The 16,939-nt window shown below is 62.0% G+C and overlaps 3 protein-coding genes, 1 long non-coding RNA gene and 1 other non-coding gene across 6 annotated transcripts; 2 read left to right on the top strand and 3 right to left on the bottom strand.

Moving 5' to 3' along the window:
- Window positions 1-129: 129 nt before the first annotated feature.
- LOC130263852 (small Cajal body-specific RNA 2) lies at window positions 130-421 on the bottom strand. The gene has a single exon (XR_008842403.1). It is a non-coding gene; the product is annotated as a small Cajal body-specific RNA 2 (non-coding RNA).
- A 482-nt stretch (window positions 422-903) lies between these two features.
- Window positions 904-2,585, bottom strand: TMEM167B (transmembrane protein 167B). The gene is made up of 3 exons (XM_056511526.1): window positions 2,482-2,585; window positions 1,879-2,010; window positions 904-1,560 (listed from the first exon to the last, which is right to left on the bottom strand). Exons 1-3 carry the CDS (start codon window positions 2,489-2,491, stop codon window positions 1,478-1,480), a joined length of 225 nt encoding a protein of 74 aa, XP_056367501.1. The 5' UTR covers window positions 2,492-2,585; the 3' UTR covers window positions 904-1,477.
- A 225-nt stretch (window positions 2,586-2,810) lies between these two features.
- Window positions 2,811-3,833, bottom strand: LOC130263715 (uncharacterized). The gene is made up of 2 exons (XR_008842375.1): window positions 3,773-3,833; window positions 2,811-3,491 (listed from the first exon to the last, which is right to left on the bottom strand). It is a non-coding gene; the product is annotated as an uncharacterized LOC130263715 (long non-coding RNA).
- A 472-nt stretch (window positions 3,834-4,305) lies between these two features.
- Window positions 4,306-11,622, top strand: INAVA (innate immunity activator). Of its 2 annotated transcripts, none has more exons than XM_056511430.1 (8): window positions 4,306-4,486; window positions 5,064-5,123; window positions 5,777-5,901; window positions 5,978-6,097; window positions 6,821-7,025; window positions 8,465-8,867; window positions 9,639-10,206; window positions 11,281-11,622. In XM_056511430.1, exons 1-8 carry the CDS (start codon window positions 4,336-4,338, stop codon window positions 11,371-11,373), a joined length of 1,725 nt encoding a protein of 574 aa, XP_056367405.1. In that variant the 5' UTR covers window positions 4,306-4,335; the 3' UTR covers window positions 11,374-11,622. The 2 variants fall into 2 exon arrangements, with proteins under 2 accessions (XP_056367405.1, XP_056367404.1); XM_056511429.1 differs by having other exon boundaries at window positions 4,306-4,588.
- Window positions 11,623-12,359: 737 nt separating this feature from the next.
- SHISA4 (shisa family member 4) lies at window positions 12,360-16,689 on the top strand. Its single transcript, XM_056511432.1, has 5 exons — window positions 12,360-12,631; window positions 13,642-13,813; window positions 14,899-15,032; window positions 16,016-16,198; window positions 16,283-16,689. Exons 1-5 carry the CDS (start codon window positions 12,559-12,561, stop codon window positions 16,327-16,329), a joined length of 609 nt encoding a protein of 202 aa, XP_056367407.1. The 5' UTR covers window positions 12,360-12,558; the 3' UTR covers window positions 16,330-16,689.
- The last annotated feature ends 250 nt before the right edge of the window (window positions 16,690-16,939 follow it).

The raw sequence follows: 16,939 nt of genomic DNA, 5'->3' as shown, positions 1-16,939 counted from the left end.
GCACGGAGCTGGGTCAGGGCCAGCCTGCCGCCTCCCCACGCTGCCTGGGCCGGAACGAAGCCGGGGCGTTTCGTCTCCCGCCGCTGTCGGGACCGGGTCGCTGCCGGCCCCGGGGCTGCAGACGTGGGCGCGGGTCAGAATCGCAGGGCGCTCATCGGCCGTGGCCTCGCCTATCTGATCGACTCATCCCGCCCGGCCCAGCCGCACAGCGCCCGAGGGCTTCGCGGCGGTTTCTTCTCACCTCGGCCCGGCGGGGCCCGGCCGATCGAATAAGATCAACGTGTAGGGGGAAAGAAGGTGGCACACACACACCTGACTCACACTCACACGCGCGCACACACACACACACACACACACACACTCACACTCACACGCACACTCACACTCGCGCACGCGCACACCCACTCCCACGCGCGCACAGCCGCGCGCAGACCCACCAGCACGCGCGCACACACAAAGCCACAACCACCCGCCACTTCCGGTCTTGCCCCGATATCCCGTGGCCGTGCGGAGCACGCTGGGAAGGCGCCGCAGCGCTGCCGGCTCCCCCTGGCGCCCGGAGGAGCGCCCTGCGCCTCGGCTCCGGGCACACGCACGGCACAGCGATGGGCGCGCAGGCGGCGCCGTGCGCCTCACTCAGGGGCTGCATCGCTCCCGCCCGCAGAGAGCTGGACGAACTGGGCCAGGGGGCTCCACTCAACAATTCCCCACCGCACAGCTGCCCCTCCCACCTTATTTGCATAAATCTCCCCCGCCCCAGGATCCCCCTAACTATGGGAGCCCTCTGCCCCATAGGAGCAAGCCTCCAAGGACCTCCTCACACGCACCCTCAACCCACACCACAGGACCCCTCCAAAACCCCACAGGAGGTCCCGCAACCCCATAGGACTCCCAGGCCAGCACTGCCACAGAGGAACCCCCACTTTATTTGTATGTGGTGGTCCAGTATTTACAACCTGCGGAGGTCACCAACCCCCCAGCGCAGAAGGAGACCCCCCTGAAGGGCCCCCACACTGCAGGAGCATAGGAAGATCCCATGGATGGCAGGGGCCCTGCTTGGCCCCCACAGCCTGCCATGGTCCCACTAGGATCCTGCTCAGCATCAAGAGAAGGGGCTCACAAGGCAGAGCTGGGTCCCCCAGTCCTGAGGGTCCCTTCACCCACTTCTCCACAGAATTCACGAGAAATCCTTTTCCAACAGTCTAAAAATGTCCTGTTGGCCCCCACAGCTGCTCTCTGTGGGTTCACGGAGGCTGATGAGCCATGATGGTCCCTGGGTTGCCACATGCAGGATCCAGGTTGCAGCCAGGGGCAGGACCAGGGATGGTTCAGGGTCAGTACTGGGGTCTCTGGTTGGTACTGGGACGCTGGGATCAGTACTGGGGTCTCTGGTCCATACTGGGGTTTTCGGAATCAGTGACAAGATCTCTAGTCGGTCCCAGGGTCTCTCTCACACCACCAGCAGCTCCCCATGTGGTCATTTTCCCAGAAGGACATAGAAGGCCATGAGAAGACAGGACACGGACACAGCCACATGCAAGCGGGTCCCAATCACAGCAGCTGCAGGTGGGACAGGGTGGGGTGAGGCCCCGTGTCCCCATCCCAGATCCATCCTGAATCCCTGTGAGCCCACCCCAGACCCCATGTTCCTATCCCAAACCCCACCATTCCCATTCCAAATAACCCTGTGTCCCCATCCCAGACCCCAAAAGCCCCATCCCACATCTCTGTGTCCGCATCCCAGCCTCGATGTCCCTGTCCCAGACCCGACCCCAGCCATCCCAGCATCCCCATCCTGTACCCCAGTGTTGCAGGTGCCCCCATCACAGTGTTCCCAGCACCCCCATGCCATTCCCCAGTGTCCCCAGTGCCCCTCACCCTTGTGGCAGACTCCCCAGACGCCCCTGCGCTCGGACAGGAGCCAGGTGCGCAGTCGGGGCACCTTCCGCAGGTACGCACAGGTGCAAACCAGTAGCAGCCCGAACACCAGGAGCCCGTCCAGGGAGTAAACTGCGGGGAGGGAGGTCGGGGAAGGGTCAGGGATCACTCCGAGCCCCTGCCCAACCCCCGCCAAGGAGACCCCCCACCCTCCGTGTGAACAACCTCCCATCTCCGCCCCTATGAGGGGACACCGACTTCCCAGGATCCGCACCGAAAGACTCTCCCAGTCGTGTCCCAGGAGCTCCTCCCGGTACCTCCCCCATGTCAGCTCCGTCTCCCCCGCCGCCCGCCGGTACCCGAGTGTTCCCCCCAGGGTGCCCCACCAGACCTCCAAAAGTCCCCGTTCTCCCCCCGCCCTCGTTGGTCTTTGAGGTCCCGGACCCGCCCGGACTCCCGCTCCGTCCATTCTCTAGTTTCCAGCACCAGCCACGGCGGCCCCTGGACCCTCCCGTCCGCCCACAGCCCCTCGTTCCCCCGTTCCCAGCAGCGGTTATGCCGGCCCCCGGTTCTCCCCAGGGCCCCCAGGCCCCCCGTTCCCACCGTTGGTCATGGCGCCCCGGACCCGCCCGGGCCTCCGCGGCGCCAACGCGACAGCGGCAGCGGGCGACAGGCGCGGCCAGCCGAGCGCCGACCCGCGCGGCGCGGGCCGGGGGAGCAGGCGGATCAATCGAGCGCCGAACGGAGGAGCAGCTCCCGCATCGCCCGCGCCGCCCCGCAGCTGCCTCCGCACTCAGCCGTGTGTGACAAGCGCCCACCCGAGACCCCGACGACCTCTCAGTATGCCCAGTAACCCCTCCCAGTCGTTCCAGCAACCTCCCAGTCCCCATTCCAGTCCTGCCTGATATAAATGAGGAACAAAAGTCTCGATATTCAGCAAAATTTAGATTGTTTTATTTTATATAGACAGAGCAATGCAGCGCTGGGGATACACAGGGGGGAGTCACTGCCCACTCCATCCTCCACCGAACTTTGTTTTGAAGCTCCGTTTTATAGTATGGTTTCCTTGAAGCAATCAATAATTGTTGGTTTTTTTTTTTTTTTTGCTGTCATAATTCTGCCAGGTAAGCAGTGGTGGTCCATGGGATCGCTGGACAATGTGAGTCTCTAGACAGTTTGTCAAGTCCCATAGCTAACTATCTGGTCTTGGTGGATAAGGAATGACAGAAGTCGGGAAGTCTGGTCTCAGACTGCAATTGATTACACAAAGGCAGGAAATCTGATTTTGCAGAATCTACTGGGCTGTGTGAAAGCTTTGTTTTGCAAACTGTTAGCAAAACAGAATGATTTAATCATATATTTTCCTTTCTTTAATGTCATGCTTCATTTTCAGACCTAAGTATTGTGGTTTATACAAACCCCAATACTTTTATGATTAACATGAATCACGGTTGGTGTCCATCCAAGGCCTTCAGCCATCTCCTGGTGGCACAGAGCTTTCCTCACTCCTTCAGTCTCCCTCTCCTTTCTCTTCTGTTTCTCCTGGTGTTTTTTTCCATTTCCACAGTTAAATGTGTTTCACCCCTGCCCTTTCCACTTGCAGCTGGAGTTCACTGTGAGGGAGGAAGAGATGCTGGTTTGAATAGGTCTTAACCAACAGCCCTAGGCTGACAGCACCACCTTGGGCATCAAGGTGGGGAACAGGCCATTGTTCTGGGGAATCTGCACCTCCCCTCAGACTGCTTCCTGCAATCCCTGCCTGCTCCCTGCATCCCCCTGTCTGCAGCCTGCCTGCGCACTGCCTTCTCACCCCATCCTGCCTAGCCCCATCCCATAGGGATGAGCCTCTTCCCCACCCTGCCACGTGTGGCAATGCAGGATGTGCCCAACTCACTCCAATCCAGCTCAGAGGGGCCACAGAGGCTGCAGCATTATCTTCTTATGGCCTAGGAGAGCCTTGGCACCATCCTGGCACAATGGTGGCACCATCCTGGCTCTGTCCTGGCACAGTTCTGCCACTGTCCCACTGTGCATGGCCAGGACAAGGATGGGTACAGCGGTCCTTGTGCTTGGCCTATGCCTATATGACACTAGGGAAGGAGCCTTCAGCAAACACCAGGCTAGGCTGTGCCGGGCTGTGGTGCCACAGCACGCCAAACGGCACCACCCTCTGCTGTAATGTGCCAGGCCGTGCTGTGACACATCTATACCGTCCCTTGACATGCCATGCCATATCACACAGTTCCATCCCACACCACACACTGCCATGCCATGCCACACTGTACCAGGCTGAACCACACCATACCATGCCATAGCACAAACTGTACCATGGTAAAACATGCCATACCATGCTGTACCATGCCATGCCATGCAACAGTGAACCATGCCACACTGTGCATTCCCATGTCACACACTCCGTACCGCACAGTGCCGTGCCGTGCCGTGCCGTTCCATTCCATGCAGCGCCGTGCCAGGCAGCCGCTGGGGCCGTCCAGCAGGGGAGGAGCGGCGACTGGGGCAGGTGTTGCTCACCCTGCTCCTCCCTCCGCTCAAGCCCAGACCCGTCCGTGCCTCGGCGCAGCAGAGCCGGCAGCGGCGGCGGGCCCAGGTAAGGGATTCGCGCACCCCGCCGGGACCCCGGGGACCTCCGCCCTGCCTCTGGCCGCCAAGCGCGACGTGAAGCGGGTTGGGGAAACTGAGGCACGGCCAGGTGACGGCGCTGGAAAAGCGGTGTGAACCCCTGCCCCGCCCCACTGCCCCCCTTTCTCTCCTTCCCCAAGAATTTGGGAGTCTTGGGGTGCTGGGGACCCCCTTTTCCCAGGCCGGCGGTCGCTCCCAACCCAGGATCCCGCCCGCCCAGACGGAAAAGAAAGGAAAACTGGGAGAGGTGCCCAGCGAAACCAGCCGGGGCGGGTAGCGAGAGGCCGCCCGGTCCCCCCGCCCCGTGCGCCGCCACCTTTGACCCGTCCGAGGGTCAGCCTTCCCCGCCTCGCGCTGCCCGCGCCCTGTGTTGATGGCAGGAGCTGCAGGAAGGCAGAGCTGACATAGCCTCGCCTGCTCTCCGCCGCCATCGCGGCACGCCCGCAGCGACCTGAGGGATTTTGGGGGTGCTGGGGGGGAGGCCCCCGTGGGTGCAGCCCGGCTGAGGGCGTGGGGACGAGCTGTGTCCCCGCTGTTGCCCGCAGGGTCCCGGCTCGGCATGGGGGAGGCAAGTGACATGGACAGCGGGATCATGCTGCACTCGGGTGAGAAGGGGGTTTGGGGGTGAGGGAATTTTTGGAGTGCCCCTGTCGCCCATGGGTGCTCTGATAGACGTGTCCCTCCTTCCCAGGCAGAGAACAGAGCACTTCCGTGCGTGGGGACATGCTGGGGACACATAAACTGCCTGGAGAAAACTTTGGGGAAATGGGGTTGAGGAATGGAGGCTTCCCCTGCGTTTGGGGAGGCACCTCAAGTGTAATGGGGGGGTGCTCTGGACAGGATTTGACTCAGACATGTTTAGCTTGGGATGGCTGAGTCAGACTGAAATCTTTCCCCTGTGCCCCCCTTCCCACCCCCCAGCAGGGACGTCACGCGTGTCCCGGGGGATTGGAGGACCCACGGGTGCTACTGGAGGAGGGGTTCCTGGATACCCTGGGGGTCTTGGATCACCAATGGGTGCTGCTGGGTGGGGAAAATAGGTGTTCCAGGGGAATCAGTACACCCACGGATGTGCTGGGGGGAAGGGAGGCACAGCTGCTCTGGGGAACCTGGAATGCCCCTGGGTGCTGCAGGGAGGGTCATGGCTGCTTTTTTCTCCCCTTGCGGTGGACGGAAACTAAGGCAGGGAGGCTGTGGGGTGGCAGGGGGTAGTGTCTGGGTGCTCCCATCCCTCCAGACGTCCGTGTGTCTGTTCCAGGCCCTGAGAGCCCGGTGTCCCCAGCCAAGGAGCGGGTGCAGGCGGGGCGGCGGCAGCAGCAGGCGCTGGAGGCGCGGCTCGATGGCTGCATCCAGGAGCTGCGGCGGCTGTGCCTGCGAGAGGCGGTGAGTGGGCACCAGGACCCCCGCCCACCCTCACACGCTGCCATGGCTCTGCTCAGTGTCCCTGTGCCGTCCTCAGGAGCTGACAGGGACCCTGCCCTGCGAGTACCCCCTGAAAGCTGGCGAGAAGCCTCCCAAGGTCTATCGCAGGATTGGGGCTGCCTTCAAGCTGGATGAGATCATCGTTCTGCATGGGGTGGTGAGGCGGTCCCTGGGGTGCAAAGATGGTGGGGATCTGTGCCATCCCATCCCATCCCATCCCATCCCATCCCATCCCATCCCATCCCATCCCATCCCATCCCATCCCATCCCATCCCATCCCATCCCATCCCATTCCATCCCATCCCCTTCCCCCCCGTCCCTTGTGGAAGCTGCCTGAGGGTCACCTGAAAATGTTGCCATCCCCATCCCCTGGGTGGTGGTTGGGTGCCAGGTGCTGTACGAGGGGCAGGGGGTGCTTTCAAGCATGATGGATGGATGGTGTTGGAATGCTGAGATGCACCAGTGAAGGGAGGTCTTTGGGTTCTGAATGCAGTGTTTGGTGTTGGGGCCCAGGAGATGGGACAAGGCAGCATTCCAAGCATGATGGGTATTGTTGGGGTGTGGTGTTAATGAGGGTATCACGGGGTCCTACACAATGTGTGGAGTTGGGGTGCCAGTATGATGGGTGTGGGGAGATCCCAAGTGTATTGGGATGCCAGAATTATGGAAGGAAGTGGGCTCCAAATGTTATTTGTAGTGGTGGGATCCTGAACGTGATGAGTGGTGTTGGGTTCCAAGAATGGTGCTGGGTGTTGGGGTCCCAGATGAGGTGCTGGGAGGGATTGGGATCCCAAATGCTGTGGGTGGTTTTGGGGTGTTAAGCATGATGTGAGGCTTGGGGGTGTCAAAGTGTTTTTCTGAGCGTGTCCCCCACCCCCAGGACCCTCTGGAACGGGAGCGAGCGCTGCAGCTGCAGATTGCTGAGGCCTCCCGCCGGCTGTGCCGCGAGGAGAACATCGGCCGGCAGCTGCGGAAGAGGCGGCAGACGGCGGCGCTCCGGGAGGAGCAGAAGCTGCGGGACCTGGAGCAGGTCCTGAGCCAGCGGCGGCTCCTGGCAGGGCAGCGGGACGCCGGGACTGCCGTGGGTGAGCTCCCCAAGCCCCTCAGATGGTGGGGGAATGCTGGAGAGCAGGGGGGCAGAATGGGGTGCTGCTTGGTTGGGTGTCCGTGGGGAATGCACCTGAATTCCACATTCCCTGTGAATGCACCCCACTGGACGTAGCCCAGTCCTGCATCCCAAGTGAATGCACCCCTCTGCATGCACCCCAATATGCCATCCACAATGCCTGCACCCCAGTTCCCATTCCTGGTGAATGCACCTCCCTGGATCCACCCTAATTTTGCATTTCTGGTGAATACATCCCCTGGATGCACCCCAGCTTTCCATCCCCTGTAACAGAACCCAGTTCTACCACCCCAATGAATGTGCCCCCCCAAAATGCCCCCCAACATACCATCCCTGGTGAATGCACCCCAGTTCCCTATCCCTGCTGAATATACCCCTTGGATGTCCCCTGGAAGGCCTGGTACATGCACCTTGATATGGTCTCACTGTTGATGCACCCTTTTGAAGGTACCCCAATACTTCATCTCTGGTGGTTGTATCTCTGTGAAAAAACTTTGTCCCCAGTGCATGTTCCCCAACACTTGTGTATGTACCCCCTTGAATACACCCCAAAACTTCATCCATGGTACATGCACCCCAATTAACCATCCTCAGTGGTACCCCACTGAATCCACCCCAGTACTTCACCTCCATTGATTGCACCCCCCTGATTGTACCCCAATACTTCACCCTTGCCGCTTGCACCCCATAACTATTCCCAATCACCCGTCCTCAGCACCTGCACCCAAAGGGGGGCAGGATGTGGCCCAGCTGCTGTGTCCCATCCCAGTGGCAGCCATCCAAGGGGGTCCCAATTCTCTCCTCTCTCCGTCCCTCTGTCCTCCAAGGACCAGGGCCATGGTGAGGGCGTCTCCTTCCCTGCTGGTGCCCCCCAGCTGCCCGTGCTGGGCAGGCTGGGAGCTGCACAGGGCTCGGTCGAGCCGGCCTGGCCGGTAGCGCCGCTGTCCCGGAGCGTGTTGGGACAGGCGGCGTGGGAGAGGGGAGCGGAAGCCCGAGGGGACGCGCTGGGTGGTGGCAGGACCGTGGGAGCACTTTGGCACCTGGAGCGGCCCCGGCTCTGTTCTCACAGGGCCCTGCCCCACAGAGCTCAGTGCCTCTCATGAGAGCTCCATGTCTGACACCGGCCTGCTGGAGGAGGGTGAGGGGGCTGTGGGGACCAGGGGGGACCCCTGGTATGTTCCCTCCATTCCAACCCTTCCTGTGTCCCCTCTATCCCTACTCTCCCTGTGTCCCCTCCATCCCATTCCACTGCCATGTGTCCCCTCCATGGCATTCCCGTGTGTGTCCCTTCCATCCCAGCCACTCTCATCTCCTCTCCTTGCCAAGCACCAATCTGTTCCCTCCATCCCAACCCTCTCTTTGTGTCCCCTCCATCCCAACCCTCCATCTCTCTTGCAGAGGACACACTGCCACCAGGACATGCCACCCCACGGAGGTCCCCATCTCCCAAGGACCTCACCAAGGAGGAAGAGGAGGAGTCAGAGCTTCTGATATCCCCCACTAATCCCTGGCAGGAAACCAGCCTGGAGAGACCCTACGAGAGGGCCAAAAATCCCAGCATTGACCCCAAGGATGGGGAAACCCAGAGCTCCCAGTGCTGTCTTGGGTCCCTGATGGCTGCCCCTGCCAGTTCCTTGGCCCCTGGCAGCCCTGGCTCTGCAGGGTCCCCAGTGTCCAGGACAGGGGACCTCCCCTACCGGTTCGTCCCCATCCGGACCCTGGTGCTGTGCCAGCAAGCGGGTTCCAGTGCTCCCAGCACCCCAGAGCCTTCGGGACAGAAGGGACAGACCCAGTCTCTGAGGTATGTCCTGAACATGGTTAGGATAGACAAGGGCTTCCGCAAGGGAGTATGGAGATAACCCCAGGAGAGGGGGATGGAGATAATCCCATGTGGAGGATGGAGCTCAATCCACAGGAAGGAGGATGTGAATAACCTTGTGAAGATTATGGAGCTCAGTTCATAGGGAGGATGTTGGAAATAATCCCATAGGAAAATGGAGATAGTCCCACTGGCAGTAGGATGGAGCTAACCCTGTGGGAAGGAGGATGGGAGTAATCCATGGAGAGGATGAAGAGAACCTCATGGAGATGATGGAGCTAAACCCATGGGGATAATCCCATGGAGAAGATAATGGAGAGAACGCCAAGGGAAGTGTAGACCTAACTCTGTGGGGAGGATGGAGAAAATCTTATGGGGAGAACGGACATAATCCCATTGGGAGGGGATGGAACTAACCCCATGGAGATGGTGGAGCTCGGTCATAGGAGATAATCCCAGAGACAGGATGGAGATAGTCCTATGGGGATGTGGGAGAAAACCCTGTTGGGAGGATGGACAGAAATCCATTGGGAGGAGGTGGGAGATAATCCCATGGAGAGGATGGAAGTAACCCTATGGAGATGATGGAGGTCAGGCCTCCATCATCTGCCCCACAGGGAAGCTGGAGCTATCCCATGGGAGGAGGCTAGATGTCTCCCCATGTGGTGGCTGCACCCCACACCCATAGGTGCACCTATCCCAGGGCTTTGGCATGAGGGAAGGGGTCCTGCAGCCGCAGTGTCTTGCCTGCAGGGTGGAGCCATGCTGGCAGCCGGCTGAGCCACGGGGCCGCAGTGCCACTCCGCGCCGGCGCCCCACTTACTACACAGTCACTGTGCCCACCTCCTGCGTCCCGAGCCCCAGCCCTGCGTGCCGCTCTGGCTCCGACGACAGCATTTCCGACCTCTCCAGCATCTCCCGCGCCACCTCCCCGGGCAGCAGCAGCCCTGACATGTCCTTTGCAGTCCCGCTGTCCCTTGCCGAGCCTGGTTACTACCCACGAGGTGCCCTCCAGCTGCTGCCGCCGGCTGGCCCCCTGACTTTCCTGTACGAGCAGGATCTGGCCCCGCTGCGGTACCAGCGCCTGGTGCCCTCCCGCAGCCGCATTGTGCGCACTCCCTCGCTCAAGGACTACGCGCCTGCCGCGGCCCGGGGGCTCTCCAAGGCCACCGTCACGGAGGAGCTCAAGTCGTGGCACCAACGCGCCCGGCTGAGGGGTGCCCGGCCCCACTCCCTCGACCGGCAAGGGGCTTTCCAGAGACCCCGTGCTGGGACCACCAGGGACGTGGCCGTGGCTCATGGAGTCCTGTCACTGGTTCAGGTAGGACGCGGGGTCTGGCTGGGAGTGGTCGTGTGGGAGAAGGGGGAACCCCTGGGTGCTGTCCTGCAGATGGCAAGAGTTGTTACCCTGAGGTAATGTAGGGACATGTGTTTCTGGTGGGGTCCCATGAGGATTTCTAGGGCAGGAGTGAAGACCTGAGGGGGTCCATTGGGTCCTATGAGGGTTGTTGGGACAGGACTGGCATCCCAGAAGGGACCCTGGGGCATAACCAGGAGAGTCCTGAGGAGAGGATCAAGGTCCTTTAAGATCCTTTGGGGCAGGATCTGGACCCTCTGAGGGTCCTCTGAGCAGGTCCAAGGTCCCATAAGTTGAATCTGGAGGGTCTCTGATGGTCCCTGAGGCAAGACCAGAGATCTGAGTGGGTCCCTATGGAAAGATTAGGATCCTGAGGGAATCACAGGGGAAGAATTTGGGTCCCAGAGGGGTCCCTGCAGGACTGGGTTACTGAGGAGGTTCAATGGCCAGGACCAGGGTCTTCTGTTCTTGGGAACAGAAGTAAGGTCTTTAAGGTCCTTTGGGGCAGGATGAGGACCTGCTGAGGGTTCCATGGACAGGTTTGGAGTCCCATGTGGGTCCCAGGGGCAGAACCAGGAGTCCCTGGAGCAGGACTGGGGTTCCATACAGGCCCCTACTTTCTCTTGAAAGTAGGTGAGACCAAGGGCAAGACCAGGACCCTACAGGAGTTCCTGTGGCAGAACTGGGGTCCCAGGGGAAAGACCAGAACCTTAAGGGGGTTACTGGGGCAAGACTTGGGTCCCACAAGAGTCCCATGGGAAGGACCAGGACTTCAGGGGGGTCCCTAGGGCAGGATCCATGTGGGTCCCTGGGGCAGCACTGGGCTGCCTTTGAGTGGGGAGATTTCAGTGGCCAGCTCTCCATCTCCACCTGGGAGTCTTGCTGGGACAAATGCACCCATGGCTCAGCTGGGATACATGCAGGGCAAGTGGGGACCAGTGGCCATGCACCCCACAACTCCCCCAGCTCAAACCCCGGTGCTGGGATGTGTCCCAAGCAAGGTGGGGACCCACACCCACAGCGTCTTTGTCCCCCCAGGGTCCCCCCGTGCAGGTGCTGCGACGCTCAGCAGCGGGCGTGCCCGTGCAGGTCTATATGCCTGAGAACGGCGAGATTGTCACACAAGTGTGAGTGCCCACAGCCCCAGCCCTGCGGCGGGGGCACATCCTGGCTGGCCCAGGGGCGGCGGGGGCGGCTCAGGCCCCACCCCAGCGTGGGGGCACGGGAGGGAGCACAGCCAGGTGGTGGGGGCTGGCCCCCACCCTGGGTTCCCTCACTGGCACTGCAGTGTGACCCCAGTGCTTGGGGTGACCTTGGTGTCACCGTGTTCTTGAATTTGAGGTTCTGGTCTCTAATAAAGGTGGTTTTTGGGATATGTCACTCTCAGGATGTGTCACCTTCATGTCCCCTCTGAAGTCCCCCATCACTGGGTCCAGTTGGCATTGCCAGGATGGGACTTTGCAGATTTGGGGTGTGGCTGTGATTGGGGCAGTAATGGGGTGATCCCAGTGCCAAGAGGGTGCCCTGGATCCAGCTGTGCACCCCTGGCACCCAGTGACCCAGGCTGAGAAAGGGGCAAGGATCTGAAGGGAAGAATGGAATGGAGGTGAGGGGTGCAGGGTTGGGGTGCAGGGGGGTGTGGGGGGTGGGGTGCAAGGATGGGTGAAGGGATGGGGTGCAGGGGGAGGGAAATAAGGTGTTCAGGGAAAGGATGGGGTTGGGGAAAGGGTGCTGTGAACCCAAGTGATGGAGTGCAGGGAAGGGATGGGGTGCAGGGCAGGCAAATATGGAGTGCGGTGGTGGGATGAGGTAGGAGAAGGGGTGCTGGGAGGGGAAATGGTGGGGAGCAGAGGGTGAGGAAGGGATTAGATGTGCGGGGTGGGGTGCGGGAGAGGTGCACGGAGTGGTGCAAGGACGACCGAAAGGATGGGGTGCAGGAAAAGGGGAAATAAGAGTTGCCGGGGAGTGCAGTGGTGGAGGGGGCAGTGCCAGAGAAGGCGCTCCGGTGCCCGCATCCCTGCCCGGCCCGGGGCCGGCTGCGCTGCTCCTCCCGGTGGGGGCGGGCGGGGGCCGGTGGCTGCGGCGGGAGGCGGCGCTGGGGGGACGGGAGAGGGGGGGACACCGGGCAGCGACCGAGCGCCGCCGGGCTGCGGCGTCACTGCGGGCCTGCGCCGGCCCCGCAGCGGCACCGGGAGACACGGCAGAGCAGCGGCCCCGCGGCACCGCCACCGGGCGGCACCAGGAGCGGCCACGAGAGCGGCCCCGGTCCCGGTGTCCCGGGCAGCGCTGAGCGGGGACCCCGGGCCCGGCCCCGGGATGGGGCCCGGCCGCCCTGGGAGCGGCTGGCCCCTGGCTGGGACCCTGCTGGTGGCCGTGGCCGCCTCGATGGGTAAGAGACGTACGGGGACCGGGGGGGGCCGTGGGATCCAGTGCCACCCTGCGACTGGACACGGTGCCACCAGTGCCGCACGGGGATCCCATGGGTGGGACTTGGTGCCACCAGCCGTGCTGAGCCGTGCCACACGCGGTCCCTTTGACCAGGGGGTTGCTTGCAACAGTGTCCCCCGGGCGCTGTGTCCACCCCCCCAAACCTCCCTCCCATTTGCCGCTTTCGGGGTGTTCGCGGTAGCCGCTGATCCCCGGGAACCGCAGGCACGGAGCTGGTGGCTAACCGAGCCGGGATGCCCAGCCCCGGGGAATTTGGGGGCTTCCCCTGCACGAACCCCGTGCCTCAGTTTCCCGACTTGTCCCTGAGCTGCCGTGTCCCACTTTGGGGTGTGCGAGACTCCCGCAAAGCTCATTTCCGTGGCTCCCCGCCCGCTGCCCGCTGCCTCCTGCCGCCCCCGGGCTCCGGCCCGCGGCTATTTCGGGGAAGACAGGTGGATCCGGACAGAAATAGCACGGGAAGTGCCACTGGAACACGCGGAAGGAGGGGAAGCTGGGGGGATCTGGGGAATCTGGAGGGGTCGGAGAGCTGCGTGGAATGGAGGAGAGTCTGCAAGGGTGTAGGGCTGGATGGAACAGGATGTGGGAGTTCACAGGAGCAGGGTTTGGAAGGGAGTGGGATTGAGCACGATATGGGGGTACACAGGGGCAGGATGGAGCAGAGCAGGGGTTTGAGGGTACATAGGGGCACAGTCTGTGAGTCCAAGGGGCAGATGGAGCAGGGTATGGGGGATGTGGGGCTGGGTATGAAGGACAGGGGGATAGGAAGGAGCAGGGTATTTGGGGGTGTATAGGGGCACACTTTGGGGGTCCATGGGGCAGGATGGACCAGGGTTCAAGGGAATAGGACACAGTGAGGTACGGGGGGATGAAGGGCATGGGGTGCAGCTGATGTCCCTGAGGGTGGTGATGGCCAAGTGCTCCAAGGCCCTGATGATGGGCGGCTGTCCACAGTGGCTGGGGGTGAAGACTGCCTGTGGTACGTGGACAGGAACGGGTCATGGCACCCTGGCTTTGACTGCGAGTTCTTCACCTTCTGCTGCGGCACGTGCCACCAGCGGTACTGCTGTCGGGACCCTCTGCGCCTGCTCACCGAGCGCCAGCAGCGCCACTGCCTTGCCTTCAGGTGCCACAGCCAGGGCTGATGGGGCTGGGGGCTCCCCCGGGGGGACTGGGTGCTGGGCACTAGTACTGGGTGCTGGTGATAGGCAGTTGTGCTGGGTGCTGGTCATTGCTATGCACTAGGCAGTGGGGCAGTGGTGTTGGGCAATGGTATTGGGTGCTGGGCACTGGTATTAGGTGCTGGATACTGGGTGCTGGTGCTGGGTGCTGTGCACTGGTACTGAATGCTGGCCGGTGGTACTGGGAGTTGGACATTGGTTCTGAGCAGTGGCACTGGTTAATGGATGCTGGGTGCTGTGCACTGGTACTTGGCAGGGGCACTGGGTGTGGGGCACTGTTACTGGATGCTGAATGCAGGTGCTGTTCACTGGTTCTGAGCCCTGGGGAGTGGTACTGGGCAGTGCTATTGGGTTGCCAGGCTGTTGGCTCTGGGTGCTGGACACTAACATTGGGTGCTGGGCATTGAGTGCTGGGTACTGGGCACTGGGCAGTGGTGCTGGATGTTGGATACTGGTACTGTTGGGCTCTGGGCACTGGTACTGAGCATTGGTGCTTTGCAGTGGGTGCTGGGCACTGCTACTGGGTGCTGTGCACTGGGTACAGGTACTGGGTACTGGGCTCTTGACATTGGTACTGGCTGGTATTGGGTTCTGGATGCTGTGCACTGCCCATTGGGGGATGGATGCTGTGGATTGGTCACTGGTACTGGGTGGTGGTGGGTGCTGGTGCTGAAAACTTGCACTGGGTGCTAGGCAGTGCTGGGCACTGGTTACTGCTACTGATTGCTGGGCACTGGGCAGTGGACACTGGTACAGGGCATTGGCACTGGGTACTGGGCACTGCTGCTGTGTGGGCAATGCTACTGGGTGCTGGCAGTGGTTACTGGTACTGGGTGCTGATAGCAGTGCTGGACTGTCACTGGGAATTGGTTCTGGGCACTGGGCACTGTCACTGGGTGCTGGGCAGTGGTACTGGATGGTGTCACTGGGTGCAGGGCATGGGGCAGTGGGCAGTATCAGGGGGTGCTGGCTGGGGGTGTGTGCCCCAGTCCCCCCCAGGCCCTGCTCCCCACACCTGGGGGTCCCACAGCCCCAAGACCATCGCGGGCATCGCCTCAGCCGTGGTGCTTTTCATCGCCATCGTCACCACCATCGTCTGCTGCTTCATGTGCTCCTGCTGCTACTTGTACCAGCGCCGGCAGCACCCCCGCACCCCCCTGCAAGGTGCGGGGCTGGGGCTGCAAGAGGAGGGGTGGAGCGGGGTTGAGGGGGCCCAGAGGAATTCAGGGGGAATGGGAGTCTGGTGGGGGTCTGTAGGGATGGGGGATGCAGGGATGGGGTGAGCAGGAGGAGAGGATCAAGAGGATCCTGTAGGTAAGGAGGTGCAAGGTTAAGACAACCTGGGGGAATGGGAGGGGGTGTGAATGGGGATGCATGGATGTAAGATACATGGATGGGGGGCTGCAAGAGGAGGCTTGGTGGGGGATTGGGGGAGCTGCATAGAGGACAGTGGGAATTGGTGTGTGGGTGGGTGGGCCATAGGGATGGGAGGTGCAGGACGGTCTTGTAGTTAGAGAGTGGAGGGGTTTGGGAAGAGGTGAGGAGGGGGGACTTGGAGGAATGCAGGGGGGGATTGGAGTGTGGCAGGGATGGGGGGACTGCAGGAAGGTTCCTGAGGTAGAGGATAGTGAGATTTTGAGGGAGCCTCAAGGAATGTAGGGAGGCCTGGGGATGGAAAGGAGGAAGTTGCAGGGATGGGGGCTTGCAGGATCCTGTAGGTACAGGGTGAAGGGGTCTCTGGGGGGCTGGAGATGTGCAGGGGTGTTGGGGTGCAAGGTGGAAGCTGAAGGGATGAGAGGGAGCAGAAGAGTCCTGTAGGTGGGGGGGAGTAGTGGGGGAGGCAAGGAGAAGGGGGGCTGTTGGAATGCAGGGGGGAGTTGGGAGGGTGGGGGGGTGGACTGCAGGGATGGAGGTGTAGGAGGTGGGGTAGGGTGCAGGGATGGGGGAGCAGGAAAGGTCCTGAGGTACAGGGTGGAGGGGTTGTGGGGCGGTGAGATGGTGGGACCTGAAATCATGCGGGGGGAAAACTGGGCACTGGGCTGTGGATAACACCCCGGTGCCCACCACCCTGAGGGCCACTGCCACCCTTAGGCACCGTCCCCGTCCCTGCTGCGGGGTGCCACAGACCTCCCCAATCTCTCCTGCAGGCCCGGAAATCCCCCTGTCCAGCTACACCCCTGCAGCTCCTCCAGCTCCTGTCCCTGTGGACTCCAAAGCCGGCCCTTCGCCTCCCCAGCCTGGCTTCACCCCCATGGCCATGTACCCCCCGCCCGGCCCCACCGCCCAGTACCCCGTGTACCCCTCCGGCCCCCCTGTCTACTACCCCACAGGTGAGCACCATGGGGGCACGGGGACCGTCCCCGTTTCCCGGGGAGCCTGGTGGCCCAGCGACGCTCCGTCTGCTCCCCCCGCAGCACCACCTCCCTACGTCCCGGCACAGCCCAGCTACCCTGGAGCGTGAGCCCCCGCAGGGCCCCTCGCACCCGCCGCCGGCCAGCGGAACCAGGCTGGGGACCCCGGGAGCCCCCCGGTGCTGGGGGGGCTGCCCCAGCCAGCACTGGGTCTGGCTCTTCCCGGCCATCCTGGGGTGATCCAGTGCCAGCAGAACAGGGCGGCCCTTGTGCTGCACACTGGGCCCTTTGTGGGTGCCTGCTCCCCCGGCTCTGGGTGCCAGCGGCCCCGAGCACCCGCGGGGGGGTCTCCAGGGAGGCGGGGGGTCCCTCGAGGGCTGTGCACCTCTGTCTCCCTGCACACCCATCCTGGATTCACCCCTGGCTCTTCTTTCCCCGGGGTTGGCATTAAACCACGTCTTGTGCCCACAGCCTGGTGTTGTCTCGGTAACTCTTTAATGGGAAAGAAGGGGAGGGCAACGCCCTAAACCCCTTCTCACGAACTGTAAAACGGGGGAACAAGAATTCCGCCTTCTCCGTTCTGCTCCCGAGACTTCTCCATCCTAAAATTATGTTGAGACTCCTCTATCTATGCCCCCTCCCCTGGCATAAGCAGGGAAGGGTGGGTGGATGGCGTGTCACCCTGATAGTTGTTCCTGGGGTTGTTCCACCTAGCATTGC

Source organism: Oenanthe melanoleuca, chromosome 26 (genome assembly GCF_029582105.1).
Source record: "Oenanthe melanoleuca isolate GR-GAL-2019-014 chromosome 26, OMel1.0, whole genome shotgun sequence".
In the NCBI taxonomy this organism is placed as follows: domain Eukaryota; kingdom Metazoa; phylum Chordata; class Aves; order Passeriformes; family Muscicapidae; genus Oenanthe; species Oenanthe melanoleuca.
This window is presented reverse-complemented; position numbering and strand designations above follow the sequence as displayed.

What these genes read in the sequence shown, in the direction of transcription:
- TMEM167B (XM_056511526.1), bottom strand. An exon ending in CTGGGGAGTCTGCCACAAGG is followed by an intron (nt 1,561 to 1,878) that starts GTGAGGGGCACT and finishes TCCCACCTGCAG; the next exon opens with CTGCTGTGATTGGGACCCGC.
- SHISA4 (XM_056511432.1), top strand. Translation starts at nt 12,559, where the DNA reads ATGGGGCCCGGCCGCCCTGGGAGCGGCTGGCCCCTGGCTGGGACCCTG. An exon ending in GGCCGTGGCCGCCTCGATGG is followed by an intron (nt 12,632 to 13,641) that starts GTAAGAGACGTA and finishes GGCTGTCCACAG; the next exon opens with TGGCTGGGGGTGAAGACTGC. An exon ending in CCCTGTCTACTACCCCACAG is followed by an intron (nt 16,199 to 16,282) that starts GTGAGCACCATG and finishes CTCCCCCCGCAG; the next exon opens with CACCACCTCCCTACGTCCCG.
- INAVA (XM_056511429.1), top strand. Translation starts at nt 4,336, where the DNA reads ATGCAGCGCCGTGCCAGGCAGCCGCTGGGGCCGTCCAGCAGGGGAGGA. An exon ending in TCATCGTTCTGCATGGGGTG is followed by an intron (nt 6,098 to 6,820) that starts GTGAGGCGGTCC and finishes CCCCACCCCCAG; the next exon opens with GACCCTCTGGAACGGGAGCG. An exon ending in GGACGCCGGGACTGCCGTGG is followed by an intron (nt 7,026 to 8,464) that starts GTGAGCTCCCCA and finishes TCTCTCTTGCAG; the next exon opens with AGGACACACTGCCACCAGGA.